Genomic DNA, 14895 nt, shown 5'->3' with positions numbered 1-14895 from the left:
ATTATTGCCCAAATGAATGGTAGAATTCACTATTACTCTATCTAAAAGTATAACACACTTAAATTCTTTAAAAATATCTTACTTTAAAATATAAAACTAGAAATGAAAGCATAATTTGACGATTGTCCAATTTAATTAAAATCAGATCTTAGTTCTCGCTACCGCTTAACAGAGATCTTTGTTTATCGTAGCGAGAACGAAGATCTGATTTTAATGAGATTGACGATTGCCGAGTATGATTGTACTTTCTTCTTTGATTTTGTTTTAAACGTGTCTCTTGTCCGTTTTGAGTTAAATTCTCTTGCCATTTCGCTGCAATGCTGTTTTGGCCGGTTCCTTCGTTATCTGACTGGTGCCTGTCTAGTTGCGATATTTTAGCGCAAATCTTCAATCGGAAAGCATACACGGATATAGGTCAAATGGAAAATGACGAAAACATGTGCAAAGTCTTAGAAACAGGAGTACTTGTCGAAATATTGTGATGCTACCAAAACAAGTGGGCTGACAAAACTAAACAACAATGGTGAAGGAACAATTCAGAGAGGCCGATGTGGCCAAGAAAATGTAAGACATACTTCAAGACATCTAGGCGTAGATCTACCAAGTGACACGAGAAACTATTCATCTCGGGAACATTTGCAATTCCAAAAGCGTTCTTGAGAAAGTGAATTCGCAAATTAAATATATGAAAGGATGTATTATGTTAAGAATAAAGGACTCTTTTTTCACCGTAATTTTATACAATGATCCCGTATTTATAACCAAGTCAAGATTCAGTCACATTTTGAAAATCTATCTTGATAATCTTCAAACAATCCCAAGGTTTCTAATACCGTTCTCTGTCAGTTGGTCATCACTTGTTGTGAAGCTTCAACACTTCCGGATGCAATGACATATAACAAGTATTGACGTTAATTAAATAGTATTTCTGGATTTGTTTTTGGCATTGCAATCTCTACGAACATATGGTCGTTAGTATGCCTACTCCGATATATTATAAGGGTAACGCTGTTTTTCAGGGCATTATCATTTGCAGAAGCCCGAGTTCTTTCATTAACTGCCCGACGAAGGAGTGCAGTTGAAAAGACCGAGGGCTTCTGCAAATGATAATGCCCTGAAAAATAGCATTACCGTTATTATAGCCAAAATGGATGGAATTTGTTATCAAATAAAAAGAAACAACAATATCGGTTTTGAAACATTTACTGCAATCAACACGAATGTCACTGACCCACTTTTACAAATATGGAAACGTCATAGAACAAACCATATGACGTCACTACTGAACGTGACGTCACCTATCCCTATCCTATGACGTCACCTAACAATGGGCGTGATAATGGCCCGTAGTCAAGCAATATGAGGGCATTATCAAGTTACAGTTGCCCGCTCATTTCTGATAAAATGCGGGCGGTTTAATGATAATTCTATCCATTTTAGCTATAATTTATCTAAACAAATTTGTGGATGTCACTTTGTCACACAAAAGTGTTGTTAAAATCTGAATGGATACCATTTGCTCTGGAGCTGGGATATAGATGCAAGCCATTTCAACCCTATTAGCAAAGTTTTATGTATTTTAAATTCCATAACTCACTTAAAATAGAACCTTGGAATGGCAATGACATAATTAACATGTGCATAGTCCCTGACAGTAGATGATCATGCTTGGACAGTCATTACCTGATTGTTATTAGACGGACATAGGACAAATGCATAGGCAGCTCAAGGGCCAGTAATTTCAAAATTGAAGTGAATAGAATAGTTCACAATTTGAAATGTCAGTTTACCTTTTATTAAAATGTAATTTAACTAAATTGTATCCATATGAACTGAACGGTGAAGCATGCAATCTGAATGTATCAGTTTAAAGCACTTTAATTCCTGAAAATAATGTTGGGCAGTTGGCCAATAGAATAGTTCACAATTTGAAATGTCAGTTTACCTTTTATTAAAATGTAATTTAACTAAATTGTATCCATATGAACTGAACGGTGAAGCATGCAATCTGAATGTATCAGTTTAAAGCACTTTAATTCCTGAAAATAATGTTGGGCAGTTGGCCAATAGAATAGTTCACAATTTGAAATGTCAGTTTACCTTTTATTAAAATGTAATTTAACTAAATTGTATCCATATGAACTGAACGGTGAAGCATGCAATCGGAATGTATCAGTTTAAAGCACTTTAATTCCTGAAAATAATGTTGGGCAGTTGGCCAATAGAATAGTTCACAATTTGAAATGTCAGTTTACCCTTTATTAAAATGTAATTTAACTAAATTGTATCCATATGAACTGAACGGTGAAGCATGCAATCGGAATGTATCAGTTTAAAGCACTTTAATTCCTGAAAATAATGTTGGGCAGTTGGCCAGTAAGTTATCTGTAGGACCACTAGTGTGTATATGTTATAACATGTATTAGTGAAACACACCCATACATGTATACCAATGTGAATGATTTACTTATGTGAGGGATAAAACACGACTTGTAGGTTTTGGTGGAAACAGTAAGACCTGAAGGCAGCAGTGACGGAGCTAGTAAAATTGAGGGTGTTAACACTTTACTAGCCAGGGCCCACTTGCGCAAAGCGATCTTAGCACTACAACTATAGTAAGACTATGTTAAAGTATTGGAGTTACGATCATCTTAGCGCTAAGATCGCTTTGTGCAAGTGGGCCCAGGTCTCTGACTCATGTTTTACTATGTCAACCAAAACCGACGAGTTGTGTTTTATCGGACTTATGATCTGTAAGAACAATATAAATTAATATTTGTTTAATATTATGTATGAAAGTGTGTCATGACAGTCAAATGAAATGCTCATAAATATATATGGCCAGGAAATATACACTCAACATGGCACCTTCTGTTTAACCACCTGTCTTCTACCAGCTCTGTAGTCTAAAGGTTGGAGTGCCTGACTGCTGACCAGGAGGTTGTGGGTTCGATCCTGTCATCCATAATGAAGTTTCAACACTGAGGCCAAACTTTATCTGCTACTCAGCTCATCAAGTCTTACTTGGAAAAAGTAAAACCTCAAAGCCAGTCCTACTAGGAAAAAGGAAAACCTCAAAGCCAGTCCTACTAGGAAAAAGTAAAACCTCAAAGCCAGTCATACTATGAAAAAGTAAAACCTCAAAGCCAGTCATACTAGGAAAAAGTAAAACCTCAAAGCCGTCATACTAGGAAAAGGTAAAACATCAAAGCTATTCGTACTAGGGAAACGTAAAACATCAAAGCCAGTCATACTTGGAAAAAGTAAAACCTCAAAGCTATTCGTACTATGAAAACGTAAAACATCAAAGCCAGTCATACTAGGAAAATGTAAAACATCAAAGCCAGTCATACTAGGAAAACGTAAAACATCAAAGCCAGTCATACTAAGAAAGTGTAAAACATCAAAGCCAGTCATACAAGGAAAACGTAAAACATCAAAGCCAGTCATACTAGGAAAAAGTAAAACATCAAAGCCAGTCATACTAGGCAAAAGTAAAACCTCAAAACTATTCATACCAAGAAAACGTAAAACCTCAGAGCTCTTAGTAGGAAAAAGTAAAACCTCCTAAAACTAAGAGGTTATTATGAAGAAACAAGTAGTGTCCAAACCAACAGTGAACATCTATGAAAGGTTTATAAGCAGAGAAGTCACAGGTGCAAGCCAACTACACGTTTGTTATTTATGATACCCAATTTTCCACATGTTAGACATGAGCTCATATGTGCATCATTTTAACCATTGTTTATTATGGTTTCCTCTTCATTTGTCTTCTCATGACACTGCAGTAGAGTGGTAGGGTAGGTTAGGGGTTAAAGTATTAACTTGTCACACCACATGTCCGATGCTGAAGCCCCCTCTTGGTGTCCCTGCCTTGATTTGGCTGGAATATTGTTGAAAGTAGGTGTTACAATAGGTATCTTGTATCAGCTGTATATTGCAGCATGCATATCGTGATGCTTTCTTGTGTTTGCCTCCCCTTTCATTGGGATGAGGGTGGAGAACAGGTGCCCATGTCCCATGCTGTTTGTAAGAGCTGCTGAAGAAGATCGGGTGACCAAGTGTCATCATGCCAGAATGGTGTGACCCACTGCTAAAGCTTTCAGTCAATTGTTTGCCTGGTCCAGACTTGATTGTTTACAGGTCCATGTAATATATCTGGAATAATGCCAAGGATTTATATAGGATTCCAAACTAAGTGACCTTGGCAGGTAAATTGGAAAAAGAAATAATTATTTTGATCCAAATTGGGATGTTAAAACAAATTTGCTTTTAACATTTCATTCAATGTAATTATTAAGCGTAAAGTCTCTTCCTTTTTATTGGTCCTGTTATCAGTGAAAAGTCAACTTAATAAATTCATAACATGTATTGGGAATATCTTTATTCCAATTTGGTTTATTCCAATTTGGTTTATTCCAATTTGCTGCCGACTTGGGTCTGAATATTGGCCATGGAGCAGAATTACATAAATCCCTGATTGCTGACTGTGGTGTTGAACAACATGAGTTACTGTCACTGTGTCACTGTTCCAGCTCCCACGTCACGTTTGGGATGATGACTCCCCAGGAGATGCAGCAAGTCGCCCACATACAGGTGACCTGCAAGAACCTCTACAATCAGGACGGAAGCAGGAAACCTGTCTCTTTCGGGGTCCTCGATCACAAAATGGTGGGCGTCATACAAGTTGTCATGTTTTTACTGAACTACCATTTGGACATGCTTCAAAAGCTTAAATACCTTTTGCAAGATTTGTCACTATGGACAGGCTAGAGAATTGCACAGTGCTAGAATTGCCTAAATCATCCTAATATAGATCTTGTATGATTACTTTACATAAGATGCTACGTGATAAATCGCAAAGAACAATGAAGAATGAAGCGTTGTTTATTCAACGATATAAAATTGTTCTACCATACATCATTTCTGGAGATTTGAACATAAGCTTGAACTTGCTGGTGTCGTAGATTTGACGATGGTTTTTTTTAGAGGGAGATATAATTTATTCTCCTTGCAGTGTCTTATCGATGATAAACAACAACCACGAGTTGTTTATTTCTTTAAAGCATCTCTATTAGCTAATGTTCTATACAGACATAACATCATGTGTTACCACGACCTAATGGACCAGACCTGTGAATTGGTTCATTGCATGTTGTCATGACCTGATGGCTGGGTTATTGCTCATTATAGCAATCTCTGGATTGTCTGGCCCAGACTTCATTATTTACTGGCCAACTTATATCGGGAGTATTGCCGAGTGTGGTGTTACACTACAACAAAACAAAAACAAACATAATACAGGCAATATCATAAGTGATATTTGTAATCAGATCATTTTTTTATGTCTCCAGTGCATTTGTTTTATTTGTATTTCGCTTCAGTAAATCTTTGTTCTTACAGGGGACCAGTGAGAAGGACAACACATGTGACACGTGTGGCAAAGGCCTGGCAGACTGTACTGGTCACTATGGCTTTGTAGAACTGGAACTCCCTGTTTTCCATATTGGATTTTTCCGGACAACTATAACAGTATTACAAATGATTTGTAAGGTAGGGAGACAAATAGCATCTTACCTCGTCTGGCCACATTCGGTTTGGTGTGGTTTATCCCATCATGCACCTCTGTCACATCTAATCCGTGGGGATTCCGGGAAATAATATAGTTCCCCAGAAAGATATGCTTGCTGTAAGGTGACTAAATGGATTGGGTGGGAAGGCTGGTTGATGCAGGTCATTGTATCCCCATTGTGTTCCATGCCCGAATCAGCAGAAGTTTGAAATTTTTTTGTAAGTAGACATAGCAGACAAGTGAAAACTTTGCCATCAACTAAAATGAAATGTATATACACAATGGTATTTGAGTTGCATCACTTAGCTTTCCCAGATAGTTGATAAATGGCATGCTGATTCTGCAAATGTGGCACTGTCGGTGACCTGTGTCATTTAGGGATTTCTTTCGACATTAAAGTGAGTGAGTATAGTTTTACGCCGCTTTTAGCAATATTCCAGCAATATCACGGCGCGGGACACCAGAAATGGGCTTTCGGCATTAAAATGGCACTGATATGTTTAGTCTGAAACCACTCACTTCATAGTCATTTCTTCATGATAATAATCCATTGATTTCTCTCAGAATTGCAGCCACCTACTGCTGCATGCTGCTGATAAGAAGTCCTTCCTGGAGTCTCTGAAGAGGCCAGGGATGACCTACCTTCAGAAGAAAGCTATGAGGAAGAAGATCTACGATGCTGCCAGGAAGGTGCCAATATGTCGTTCCTGTGGAACATATAATGGTGAGATGTTATGGCTTTCTGGAACAAGTAACTTTCGAGTCCAACATTTCCATATCCCCCTCAAGTTTGCCTGCGGCTGGATTATTTACAGATAGTTGAATACAGCTGGATTAATGCTGACTGCAGCATAAAACAGCGTTCAATCATTTATTCCTTTATTTTTTGTGTTTTTGTGTCAGAGGAACAGGTGTTTATTGATCAAGGCACCCCAATTTGCTGTGCAGTGTTGCATCCCTTAGCTGTGTCAGGATTTGCTGTACCTGAGTTTGATTTCAAATTTTGCCTTAATCATGATCCTTGGTTTGTCAGTGACATGCTCGTGGTATTCTACATGAGTCAAGGCACTTAAGACATTATTCAGACTGTCTCCGTGGTTTAGGGGATAGAGCTTCTGCCCAGAGGGTGAAAGGTTGGTGGTTCCAACCCCGGCCGTATCATGTCAAAAGACGTTAAAAGATGTTACTTGTTGTTACCCTGCTCAGAACTTGGCAATAAGGTCGCTCGGAGTCAGTATACCGTGTCTGACTGAAGTATCCATGTTAAACTGTGGCATGGTATATCTGTGTGCTAGCCGGTATTAATCTCGACTAGTACAAGCTGGACCACACTCACGTGCATGCATGTCACTATATAAGTATGATAATCTTATACACCACGTTAAACCCCTTGACACAAGGACATACGGTGAGGTCCTGGGCCCACTTCCACAAAGCAATCTTAGCGCTGCGATGATCATAAGCCTATTTTAGTGCGTGGGTGTCACGATCACCTTAGTGGTAAGATTGTTTTGTGGAACGTGTGCTGTAACCTCGGGGCTGGCATTTCCACCTGAGAATGCCCTCTGAGATAAACCAGGGTAAAGGCTGTGTTTTCAATCTCAACTACATATCAGCCTCCAAGTCTGTATCCTAGGAACAGCCACTGAATCACACAGCCACTGAATCACAGAGCCACTGAATCACAGAGCCACTGGATCACACAGCCACTGGATCACAGAGCCACTGGATCACACAGCCACTGGATCACAGAGCCACTGGATCACACAGCCACTGGATCACACAGCCACTGGATCACAGAGCCACTGGATCACACAGCCACTGGATCACACAGCCACTGGATCACAGAGCCACTGGATCACACAGCCACTGAATCACAGAGCCACTGGATCACACGGCCACTGGATCACACAGCCACTGGATCACACAGCCACTGGATCACAGAGCCACTGGATCACACAGCCACTGGATCACACGGCCACTGGATCACACAGCCACTGGATCACACAGCCACAACGTCACACGGCCACAAGGTCACCCAGACAATGGAGTTCCTGTGGTTTGCTGCTGTAGTGTTTGAATCTAAGGATGCCAACTTTTGTAACATTTAACAATGGTTCTGACAAGGACCCTTGGCTTAATTTGAACACTGCTTTATCTGGTTACTCTTACAGGAATGGTGAAGAAATGCGGCCTCTTAAAGATTATACATGACCGTTACAAACAAAACAGAAAAGGAGGAGAGCCTGTTTTTACGGAGTTCGTTGGTTCGTTTCAAAGTGCCAATGAAAGCAATAAGGAACTTGAAGGACTCTTGCCTAAAACACAGGTGAACTATTTACTTAGTTGGGTTATGATTCTTGTCATTTCTTAAACATGGTAAATACTGTATTCGACGTAATAAGCGCCCGGGGCGTCTCAAAATTAGGAATAGGGGGCTCTTATTAGAATATAAGTTTGGTAAGAAATAAACAGAGTTGAAAGGTTGTAAATTTTGTAGTTTATGCTGACAGTCTGAAAGGATACAAAAGAAAAGTCTGTGTTTATTATACACGACATATATTTTCCAGAATTTAATTGCCCATAATTAAGGGTGCATATAACACACGAGTGCGTATTATACACGAACAAATAAGCCTTGTGTACATTGATCAATCGAAAGGGGTGCTAACTGGGATTGTTCACTAGCCAATATATTAGGAAATATCGCCGTGGGCGCTTATTACGTTGAATTCTGTACTTTAATGTGATCAGATAGGAAACTATTTTACGGAATCATCATATTTTCTTTTCGTAGATTTTGAAGTTGAAATATTTCCATATTTTGGGAGTTTTAACATGGAGTTTTTCCTCACCGTGTCCTTTTCGTGTTAATCACACAAGGTTTAACCCTTCTTGTGTTTTTATCTCAGGTCAGCCTTTCTTTTGTTTTAATCTCAGGTCAGCCTTTCTTGTCCTCCTGTAACATTAAAGAAGTATAATATTGTATTGGCTTGCAGGAGGTGCTCAATCCATTGTCAGTGCTTCATCTGTTTGAGCGTATACGAGATGAGGTAAGCTTGCGTTCACTGAATGGGGAGAGCATCTTTATACCAGAAGGAGGGGTAGCCGAGTGGTTAAAGTGCTTGCTTGTCATGCTGAGGGTCCTGGTTTGATTCCACACATGGTGTCCACAGATGTAATATTTCTGGGATATTGTTAAAAGCTGCTTAAAGCTATACTCACTTAGACAGAAGGATGTATGTATCACAGGGAGACTGAGAACTTCAACTGTATACTGACACAGCTGACATTGTAAGAATCTGCGAACAATATACTTCACTTCCGATTCACCTGGGGGGTGGGGTAGCCTAGTGGTTAAAGCGTTCGCTAGTCACGCTGAAGGCTAGGGTTTGATTTACCACTTGGATACGACGTGTGAAGCCCCATTTCTGGTGTCCCCTACCGTGATATTGCAGAAATATTGCTTAAAGCGGTGTAAAATCCAAATCAATCAATCAATCAATCAATCAATCAATCAATCTGTAGTTTTGTGACTGTTGGTGTGTTTGTTACAGGATATTCCCCTGTTGTTGATGAACCCAACAGTGGGAAGGCCAGAAAACCTCATCCTCACTCGCATCCTTGTCCCACCCATCTGCATACGGCCTTCCGTTGTCTCGGACCTCAAGTCGGGCACGTGAGTAACAATGTTGTCCCTCACACATACTGATGCCACCCAAACTATTGTGACCCCTCTCTTGTTGATTATCCGACATACTGGCAGTCAGCTTTACCAAACTGTCCAACTGTAATCATGGTAATACGTAGGAGATATTTCTTGTGTTCAAGTGGCAATAAATGCTGTGATGCATTAGTACTGTGTTGGGGAAAGAATTCTGTTTCTGTATATATGTCTGTTAGTTTAGCCACGATGACGTCATACACTCGTGTGGCCGCTTTCTAATGGATGGCCTGTTTCTTGCTTCGAACAAGGCCGTAGCATGTCTTGTTTGTTGTTTAATGCTGCACTCAGTATATTCAAGCAATATGACAATTTCTGTAATATGAGTCTGGACCCTACAATCTAGTGATTGACGTCGCGAAAATCATCTTAATTAAGATACGATGAGATGCATCAACCAAGTCAGCCAGTCTGACCACGTGTTAGTCGCTTCTTATGACAAGCATGGGTTGCTGAAGACCAATTCTAAGCCAGATATTCAGTCATGATATTACCAGTGCATGTGAAAACCTTTTGAGTATTATCCCAGACTTGTATTTTGACATTAGTTTGACTGTTTTATACTTTAAGTTCATGGACTTATGAAGTTATTTTACTAGACTCTGGACTGGTGTTTTTATTACAAAAGTATGTTTGGCGATTGTCTTGAACCTGTAAGCTGGACTGTCACGGGGAGGGACAATATGTCATCCACTTTCAACATTGTATGTTGCAGGAATGAAGATGATATTACAATGAAGCTGACCGAAATCATTTTCCTGAATGATGTGATTCAGAAACATCGTGCTACTGGGGCCAAGATGCAGATGATTATGGTAAGAATGTCCTGGTCTTGTAGTGCCCTGCACAGGCACTGCTTTGTTCAATTCACCTGCGTCATGGTAAGAATGTCCTGGTCTTGTAGTGCCCTGCACAGGCACTGCTTTGTTCAGTTCACCCGCGTCATGGTGAGAATGTCCTGGTCTTGTAGTGCCCTGCACAGGCACTGCTTTGTTCAGTTCACCCGCATCATGGTGAGAATGTCCTGGTCTTGTAGTGACCTGCACAGGCACTGCTTTGTTCAGTTCACCTGCATCATGGTGAGAATGTCCTGGTCTTGTAGTGCCTGCACAGGCACTGCTTTGTTCAGTTCACCTGCATCATGGTGAGAATGTCCTGGTCTTGTAGCGCCCTGCACAGGCACTGCTTTGTTCAGTTCACCTGCATCATGGTAAGAATGTCCTGGTCTTGTAGTGCCCTGCACAGGCACTGCTTTGTTCAGTTCACCCGCGTCATGGTGAGAATGTCCTGGTTGTAGTGACCTGCACAGGCACTGCTTTGTTCAGTTCACCCGCGTCATGGTGAGAATGTCCTGGTCTTGTAGTGACCTGCACAGGCACTGCTTTGTTCAGTTCACCCGCGTCATGGTGAGAATGTCCTGGTCTTGAAGTGAACCAGGCACTGCTTTGTTCAGTTCACCTGCGTCATGGTGAGAATGTCCTGGTCTTGTAGTGACCTGCACAGGCACTGCTTTGTTCAGTTCACCCGCGTCATGGTGAGAATGTCCTGGTCTTGTAGTGACCTGCACAGGCACTGCTTTGTTCAGTTCACCTGTGTCATGGTGAGAATGTCCTGGTCTTGTAGTGCCTGCACAGGCACTGCTTTGTTCAGTTCACCTGCGTCTTGAACTGCTTAAGATATATATACTATGACAACAACTTGCACGTCGAGTCAACACATGGGATATATGATGTCTTTATTCATTCTTCGTCAACAATATCAGCGTCAGTTGCAGTTAATGTCAGTCAGTTGGTGTTGCTATAAATGAGTTGGTGGGATTGCTTCAAATAGAGTTTGGCGTAAAATGATACAGATTTAAATGAATACAGTACTTACATTACTGAAATTAAATAAATATATCTCTGCTGCAACATAACGACTTATGATGGGACATCATCACCGCTCACTGAGTTCCTGACGTGATGCCTTCGTTTGCAGGAAGACTGGGATTTCCTGCAGCTGCAGGTGGCGCTGCTATACAACAGTGAGACGTCCGGCATCCCCCTCCACATGCAGGTGAGTAATTAGGGGCAGGTACAGTGAATAGGACCAGTCCAAACTAGGCCTGCCTTGTTGTGTGAGACAACTAGGCCTACCTTGTTGTGTGAGACAACTAGGCCTACCTTGTTGTGTGAGACAACTAGGCCTACCTTGCTGTGTGAGACAACTAGGCCTACCTTGCTGTGTGAGACAACTAGGCCTACCTTGCTGTGTGAGACAACTAGGCCTACCTTGCTGTGTGAGACAACTAGGCCTACCTTGCTGTGTGAGACAACTAGGTCTACCTTGCTGTGTAAGACAACTAGGTCTACCTTGCTGTGTCAGACAACTAGGTCTAGCTTGCTGTGTGAGACAACTAGGTCTAGCTTGCTGTGTGAGACACTTAGGCCTAGTTGCTGTGTGAGACAATTAGGTCTAGCTTGCTGTGTGAGACAACTAGGTCTAGCTTGCTGTGTGAGACAACTAGGCCTACCTTGCTGTGTGAGACAACTAGGTCTAGCTTGCTGTGTGAGACAACTAGGTCTAGCTTGCTGTGTGAGACAATTAGGCCTACCTTGCTGTGTGAGACGACTAGGTCTACCTTGCTGTGTGAGACGACTAGGTCTACCTTGCTGTGTGAGACAACTAGGCCTACCTTGCTGTGTGAGACAACTAGGTCTAGCTTGCTGTGTGAGACAACTAGGCCTACCTTGCTGTGTGAGACAACTAGGTCTACCTTGATGTGTGAGACACCTAGGCCCAGCTTGCTGTGTGAGACAACTAGGCCTAGCTTGCTGTGTGAGACAACTAGGCCTACCTTGCTGTGTGAGACAACTAGGCCTACCTTGCTGTGTGAGACAACTAGGCCTACCTTGCTGTGTGAGACAACTTGGCCTACCTTGCTGTGTGAGACAACTAGGTCCAGCTTGCTGTGTGAGATAACTAGGCCCAGCTTGCTGTGTGAGACAACTAGGTCTACCTTGCTGTGTGAGACAACTAGGCCAACCTTGCTGTGTGAGACAACTAGGCCTACCTTGCTGTGTGAGACAACTTGGCCTACCTTGCTGTGTGAGACAACTAGGTCCAGCTTGCTGTGTGAGACACCTAGGCCCAGTTTGCTGTGTGAGACAACTAGGTCTACCTTGCTGTGTGAGACAACTAGGCCTAGCTTGCTGTGTGAGACACCTAGGCCCAGCTTGCTGTGTGAGACACCTAGGCCTTGCTTGTTGTGTAAGACAACTAGGCCTAGCTTGCTGTGTGAGACACCTAGGCCCAGCTTGCTGTGTGAGACACCTAGGCCTAGCTTGTTGTGTTAGACAACTAGGCCTTGCTTGCTGTGTGAGACACCTAGGCCTAGCTTGTTGTGTGAGACAACTAGGCCTACCTTGCTGTGTGAGACACCTAGGCCCAGCTTGCTGTGTGAGACACCTAGGCCTAGCTTGCTGTGTGAGACACCTAGGCCCAGCTTGCTGTGTGAGACAACTAGGCCTACCTTGCTGTGTGAGACAACTAGGTCCAGCTTCCTGTGTGAGACACCTAGGCCCAGCTTGCTGTGTGAGACAACAAGGCCTACCTTGCTGTGTGAGACAACTAGGCCTACCTTGCTGTGTGAGACACCTAGGCCTACCTTGCTGTGTGAGACACCTAGGCCTACCTTGCTGTGTGAGGCATCTAGGCCTACCTTGCTGTGTGAGACACCTAGGCCTACCTTGCTGTGTGAGACACCTAGGCCTACCTTGCTGTGTGAGACACCTAGGCCTACCTTGCTGTGTGAGACACCTAGGCCTACCTTGCTGTGTGAGACAACTAGGTCCAGCTTGCTGTGTGAGACACCTAGGCCCAGCTTGCTGTGTGAGACACCTAGGCCCAGCTTGCTGTGTGAGACAACTAGGCCCAGCTTGCTGTGTGAGACAACTAGGCCCAGCTTGCTGTGTGAGACAACTAGGTCTACCTTGCTGTGTGAGACACCTAGGCCCAGCTTGCTGTGTGAGACACCTAAGCCCAGCTTGCTGTGTGAGACAACTAGGCCTAGCTTGCTGTGTGAGACAACTAGGCCCAGCTTGCTGTGTGAGACACCTAGGCCCAGCTTGCTGTGTGAGACAACTAGGCCCAGCTTGCTGTGTGAGACACCTAGGCCTACCTTGCTGTGTGAGACACCTAGGCCCAGCTTGCTGTGTGAGACAACTAGGCCCAGCTTGCTGTGTGAGACAACTAGGCCTAGCTTGCTGTGTGAGACAACTAGGCCTACCTTGCTGTGTGAGACACCTAGGCCCAGCTTATTGTGTGAGACAACTAGGCCTAGCTTGCTGTGTGAGACAACTAGGTCTACCTTGCTGTGTGAGACAACAAGGCCTACCTTGCTATTTGAGACACTTAGGCCTAGCTTGTTGTGTGGGACAACTAGGTCTACCTTGCTGTGTGAGACAACTTGGCCTACCTTGCTATTTGAGACAACTAGGCCTAGCTTGCTATTTGAGACACTTAGGTCTAGCTAGCTGTGTGAGACAACTAGGTCTAGCTTGCTGTGTGAGACAACTAGGCCTACCTTGCTGTGTGAGACAACTTGGCCTACCTTGCTATTTGAGACAACTTGGCCTACCTTGCTATTTGAGACACTTAGGTCTAGCTAGCTGTGTGAGACAACTAGGTCTTGCTTGCTGTGTGAGACAACTAGGCCTACCTTGCTGTGTGAGACAACTAGCTCTACCTTGCTGTGTGAGACAACTAGGTCTAGCTTGCTGTGTGAGACAACTAGGTCTAGCTTCCTGTGTGAGACAATTAGGCCTACCTTGCTTTGTAAGACGACTAGGTCTACCTTGCTGTGTGAGACAACTAGGCCTACCTTGCTGTGTGAGACAACTAGGTCTAGCTTGCTGTGTGAGACAACAAGGCCTACCTTGCTGTGTGAGACAACTAGGTCTACCTTGCTGTGTGAGACACCAAGGCCTACCTTGCTGTGTGAGACAACTAGGCCTACCTTGCTGTGTGAGACAACTAGGCCAATCTTGCTGTGTGAGACAACTAGGCCTACCTTGCTGTTGAGACAACTAGGCCTACCTTGCTGTGTGAGACAACTTGGCCTACCTTGCTGTGTGAGACAACTAGGTCCAGCTTGCTGTGTGAGATAACTAGGCCCAGCTTGCTGTGTGAGACAACTAGGTCTACCTTGCTGTGTGAGACAACTAGGTCCAGCTTGCTGTGTGAGACACCTAGGCCAAGCTTGCTGTGTGAGACAACAAGGCCTACCTTGCTGTGTGAGACAACTAGGCCTACCTTGCAGTGTGAGACAACTAGGCCTACCTTGCTGTGTGAGACAACTAGGTCTAGCTTGCTGTGTGAGACAACTAGGCCTACCTTGCTGTGTGAGACAACTAGGTCTACCTTGCTGTGTGAGACACCAAGGCCTACCTTGCTGTGTGAGACAACTAGGCCTACCTTGCTGTGTGAGACAACTAGGCCAATCTTGCTGTGTGAGACAACTAGGCCTACCTTGCTGTTGAGACAACTAGGCCTACCTTGCTGTGTGAGACAACTTGGCCTACCTTGCTGTGTGAGACAACTAGGTCCAGCTTGCTGTGTG

General features: G+C 43.1%; 1 protein-coding gene across 1 annotated transcript in view; it reads left to right on the top strand.

Moving 5' to 3' along the window:
- Positions 1 to 405: 405 nt before the first annotated feature.
- LOC124110810 (DNA-directed RNA polymerase III subunit RPC1-like) overlaps positions 406 to 14895 on the top strand; it is a 50302-nt gene continuing 35812 nt past the window's right edge. Inside the window, exons 1-9 of the mRNA XM_048386920.1 lie at positions 406 to 564; positions 4536 to 4671; positions 5404 to 5553; positions 6137 to 6296; positions 7747 to 7901; positions 8572 to 8625; positions 9130 to 9251; positions 10012 to 10111; positions 11274 to 11351. Coding sequence (XP_048242877.1) covers positions 521 to 564; positions 4536 to 4671; positions 5404 to 5553; positions 6137 to 6296; positions 7747 to 7901; positions 8572 to 8625; positions 9130 to 9251; positions 10012 to 10111; positions 11274 to 11351 — 999 coding nt within the window. The 5' untranslated portion in view covers positions 406 to 520. The remainder of the gene's footprint in view (positions 565 to 4535; positions 4672 to 5403; positions 5554 to 6136; positions 6297 to 7746; positions 7902 to 8571; positions 8626 to 9129; positions 9252 to 10011; positions 10112 to 11273; positions 11352 to 14895) is intronic.

This window comes from Haliotis rufescens, unplaced genomic scaffold (genome assembly GCF_023055435.1).
Source record: "Haliotis rufescens isolate VD_foot unplaced genomic scaffold, xgHalRufe1.0.p SCAF_62, whole genome shotgun sequence".
Classification (NCBI taxonomy): Eukaryota; Metazoa; Mollusca; class Gastropoda; order Lepetellida; family Haliotidae; genus Haliotis; species Haliotis rufescens.
This window is presented reverse-complemented; position numbering and strand designations above follow the sequence as displayed.